Source organism: Alosa pseudoharengus, unplaced genomic scaffold, assembly GCF_046254945.1.
Source record: "Alosa pseudoharengus isolate Yale_2024_CS ecotype anadromous, Long Island Sound unplaced genomic scaffold, YU_APseudo_1.1 YU_APseudo_1.1_scf_24, whole genome shotgun sequence".
NCBI lineage: Eukaryota > Metazoa > Chordata > Actinopteri > Clupeiformes > Clupeidae > Alosa > Alosa pseudoharengus.
Window position 1 is genome coordinate 13,700,226 of NW_027468689.1, and position 5,000 is coordinate 13,705,225.

Sequence of the window (5,000 nt, forward strand, 5' to 3'; positions counted from 1 at the left end):
GGTTGGTTACGGACATTGCTGAAAGGGCCGGGATATGTGAAGACAACTGCCATGTTGCCGTTACGAATTAATACATTTCTGTATTCTTTGAATGCTTTTACTTCTCATTAGAAAGTCTCTGCTTATACTGTTCACCCACCCACACACACAAACACACACACACACACCCACCCACACACACACACACACATGATTGTCTCATATTAATAGTTTTAAATAATATGCTCTAGAAATTAAATATTTTATGATAATTTCACTTAAATTAATATTGAGCATTTAACTGTGCATATTAGACCAAGGTTCTACACAGACTGGTGTCTCCCACACACTCATCAGCACCAACCTAGAATGTTATTGCTAAACACATTAATATACATGTTCAAAATGAGTAATGAAGTAATAATGAACTTCAACTGGGTAGGCCTTTAATGGCAAAGTAATTTGAAAAGTACTTGCAAGTGTTTACAATGAGCTATACTCATATTAAGACCGTTGTGAGGCCATAGTTTGATGATGCGCTGTTACATGTATAGAATGTACACATGGCAAATGTTTACATAGCCTATTTATAATCATTCATCATGCTCGGAGTGTACAGTATATTATCAGGTCATTTTCAGGTGATGTTGCACTTTCAGGTAATTCCACCTGTTCTTTGAGTGCTTCTGGCATACAGTACATGTAGATAGACACAGCACATATATAGCTCTGTCTGGGTGGTATCACCTAGCTAGAAACACACACTTTAGCAGGAGAAGTTCAGTCGCCTTATTCAACAGTTGTCCAAAAAAGAACAGAACACACATGCACACACACACCATGTGGTTTTTGACAGTTTGACAGTCAATTTTACTTCAACGTTAGTCCAATAGAGTCCAAAAGACCAGAACACACACACTTAAGCTAGTGGGGTTCAGTCATTTTCCTTCAACACTAGTCCAAAATAGAACACACACACACACACACACACACACACACACACACACACACACACATCAGGTTGGTTGCCGTGGAGGCAGGCAGGAACATCTGGTGCAGCTCCACCCTGAGCTGTTTTAATTAGAGCTTCAAGAGTGTGAGGCTTCCTGTTTTTTTTGTGTGTAACTAGGTCGTATCACTGTGTGTGCACACATGTGTGTGCGTGTATTTAATAAGATACATTTAGAAAAGGAAATTAGTTGGGTATAAAAAGCAAAAATATCTAATTGTCAACAGGAAAGGTGTTAGAAGAACATCAGGGGGGATGGTGGGGTGCTTGGGGGGGGGGGGTGCTTTTGCTCTCCACTTTTTTGGGCAGGAGATGGTAGATGCCCCAGTTTAACTGCACCCATTACGAAACGCTGCCGCCGCCTTATTCCCTGGTGATTCTGCCAGCCAGCCAGGGATACAGGAACTGGGCCACTACAGAGGGTCTCCAGCGTGCAGGGCACAGCCGATGCAACAGTGCACACACACACACACATACACACACACACACACACACACACACACACACACAAACGCACGCACTCAGTGTCACACAGCCTGTCAGTACAGACACAATTCAGCCATTGTGTAACATGGTGTCTCCATGCATTAGCCAGACATTGACTAGCTAGTGTCATAGCTCTGTGTTGGCCATGTCTGAATAGGATAGTGATTATCTGATGGGAGCAGGGCTTTTATGTGCTGTGTTGTCAAGTCAAGTCAGATTTGTTAGTATTTATACAAGGCACTTGAAAACAATAGGAGTTGTACCAAAGTGCTTGCCAGTCAAGGTCCAATCGATCACAATGAAAAAATAAACCAGAATAAAATTATAGAATAAGAGATTAAAAGACTAAAGAGTCTAAAAAGATGAAAAATAGAAGACCAGGATAGCAATAAAAGTGAAATCGATGAGAGGTATCGATGAGCAAAAGTAAAAAAGAAAATGTTTAAGGCAGAAAAGAAAAGCGAACATAAACAAGCAAAATTTTAAAATGATTGAAATTGAAAAATAGATAACAGCATAAAATCATAAATATGGATAAAGGAACTGAATACTGTCATAACTGCAATAATACACATTATTTTACGGCTCTTCACAAGGCAAGTAGAACGCTCCATTGACTTGAATGGGATTTCCCAACGTTCTACGGTAAAATAAATTCATGTAATTACCGCTACAAACATATAATTACCGCTGTCAATGGCAACGGGTTTTATAACAGGAAAATAAGTCCCTTCAGGTTTGCCCTGTCGGGACTTATTTTCCCAATAATGACCGGCGTTCTATACATTATCCCTTACTTATTATACAGCTCTTCACAATGCAAGTAGAACGCTCCATTGACTTGAATGGGATTTCCCAAAATTCTACCAGTCATTATTTTCGTCTAAGGACCAATAAATATTGACTGCTGTCAATGGCAACGGATTTTCATTCAAAAGTGAAGGCGGACGGTTGATCAGCTGTGTTCTAAAGAACGTTTGATTCAAGTTCAGCGTGTGTTGCAAACTATTTCTCAGCAAAAGCCACAACAAAACAGTAACAAATAAACATAAAGAGACATATTGTGGAGTTTATTTTTTCGTTTTGGCAAGTAGCCGTATAATAAGCAGGATAATGTTTAGAACGCTGGCCATTATTGGGAAAATAAGACCCTTCAGGGGATTTCAGTTGGCGCGTCAGGGTCCGGTTTGCTCTATCGGGACTTAAAAAGTGAACTTGACAAAAAATAGATTATCCCCACACACCTGACCGGTCTGGTGGTAGGGCTAATGTTATGAGAGTTAACTCATTAAAGGGTCCCTATGCTGGTGGTAGGGTTAATGTTATGGGAGTTAACTCATTAAAGGGTCCCTGTGCTGGTGGTAGGGCTAATGTTATGAGAATTAAAGGGTCCCTATGCAGTTTTGGCCATTTCTTTGTTGTTTTCTCGTTTTTTGCTCACAGTTTTCTCTACAGAGCTCCCCCTACAGCTTCAGTGTATATATTTTACGCCACTCCTCGCTCGGTCAGTCTACCGTTTCCTCTTTCCTTGTTCCATGATAAATGTCTGAGAAACTCCATGGCTACCTTGTTCTAGCCGGTGTCTGGCGTGTATGTGTAGTGCAATAAAACAATTTGTTATAGCGTTTCTGACTTTGTGAGACAGCCACCATTCAACCCGGAAAAAGTCATATAACCATTCCAATGACTCCAAAGCTGTTAAGTTAAGATAAATTAAGCTAAAAAAACTGCATAGATCCCCTTTAAAATGAGAAGACGGCGGGAAAAAAGTTTAAATACATGAGAAACCTGGATAAAACCGGAGGGTTGACAGCTATGGTGTGTGTGTGTGTGTGTGTGTGTGTGTGTAAGAGAGTAATATGTATTTGATTCTGACCATCCCTCTAGTGAGTTTTTGTGAGCTGCTCTCTTCTCGCCCTCATTGGTGATGTGAGTTCTTGTACTGTGCAGCAGAGGTTATCTGGAAGATGGCCGACTTCGGGGGGATTAATCCAAATTATGGCAAGAGTAATGAAAACCGAGCTGTAATTTTCTACTCTCATACTCATGATCTTCTCTCTCTCTCTCTCTCTCTCTCTCTCTCTCTCTCTCTCTGATTCTCTCTCTCTTTCTCTTTCTACTGCTTTTTCTATATCCCTTTCTCTCCCTTCCTCTCCCATTCTCTCAGATCTGTGCCATGTTGACTAGCAACTAATTAAACATCTCTTTGTCTGTGTGTGTGTGTGTGTGTGTGTGTGTGTGTGTGTGTGTGTGTGTGTGTATGAATGCATGTACTTGCGTGTGTGTGTGTGTGTGCATGTGTGTGTGTGTTAGGACTGGGACTCTGGAGCTGGGTGATAAGCTGCTGGCCATCGATAACATCCGTCTAGAGAACTGTCCCATGGAGGACGCCGTGCAGATCCTGCAGCAGTGTGAGGACCTGGTCAAGCTTAAGATCCGCAAGGATGAGGACAACTCTGGTAACTAACACACACACACTCAAATACAAAAAACATATATCACATACACACACACACACACACACACACACACACACACAGATAATTCATTAATTACACCCCTCTCCTATCTGATCTTGGGGGTGTTGGGCATGAAATCTTCCCATCTCCTCATCTTGGTCTTCCTGCTACCTTACAGTCTGCTGGGTCAGTCTGCTGGGTCAGTCGAAGGGTCCTAGCACAGGAAACATACAAGCAGGACATTGGGTAGTCCTTTTAAGTATTGGGGAGGGGGGGGGGGGGTATAGGACACTGGGAAGTGGGGGAGGACGGTGAGGAGACTGACCGGAAGCGAGTGGGAGAGAGATATGGGGTGGGATCAGGAGTGTGTGTGTGTGAGTGTGTAGGACAGTAGTACAGTGTAGTTCTACTTTAACATGCATTACTGTGCTGTGACAGAGCATATGTTGTGTGAAGTGTGCCCTGATTCTCTCAAATAGAGCCAGCATATTAGTGTAGAAGCCAGGGGCAATTCTAGACCTAGAGCTTTGCTGGGGCACAGGCCCCCAACTCCCAATACATTAAAAAAAAAAAATAATAACTGTGCGCAATATGAATAAATGGCTAGCCTGATTTGGACCATCACATATCTCCCCTAGGTCACAGACATCCTCCTCCACACTCTGAATAGTTTTACGCCTAGCCCCCATCATGTCCTCATCCGTTTCTTGCCTGTCTCTCCTCCTCCTCCTCCTCCGTTTCTTGCCTGTCTCTCCTCCTCCTCCTCCTCCTCCTGCCTGGTATTGGACTGCCCAGCCTGTGCTCTTTCTCCCCTCTCTTCTCCCTCTCTTCGACCTTCTCCTCCTCCTCCTCCTCCAGCACTCTCTCCCTCAATTGTTGTAGCAGCCACTATCCAGCAACATCCAAACACATAGGCATAAGTAGGCCTATACTCACATGCATTAATTTAATAGGCTTTCCTACTAACACAAGGGAAGCTTATTTTTAGTCAAAAGTGAGATAATCTTCCCTCCCAGGCAAGGGTCCTATATACATCCTGGCAATACTGCAGTTCTTTGTAGCTTAAA

At 42.6% G+C, this 5,000-nt stretch overlaps 1 protein-coding gene across 1 annotated transcript in view; it reads left to right on the forward strand.

Annotated features, from left to right (window-relative positions):
• Positions 1-5,000, forward strand: part of grip1 (glutamate receptor interacting protein 1) — a 120,187-nt gene that overhangs the window by 92,908 nt on the left and 22,279 nt on the right. The window contains 1 exon segment of the mRNA XM_076302621.1: positions 3,788-3,933. Within this exon segment, the coding sequence (XP_076158736.1) occupies positions 3,788-3,933 (146 nt within the window).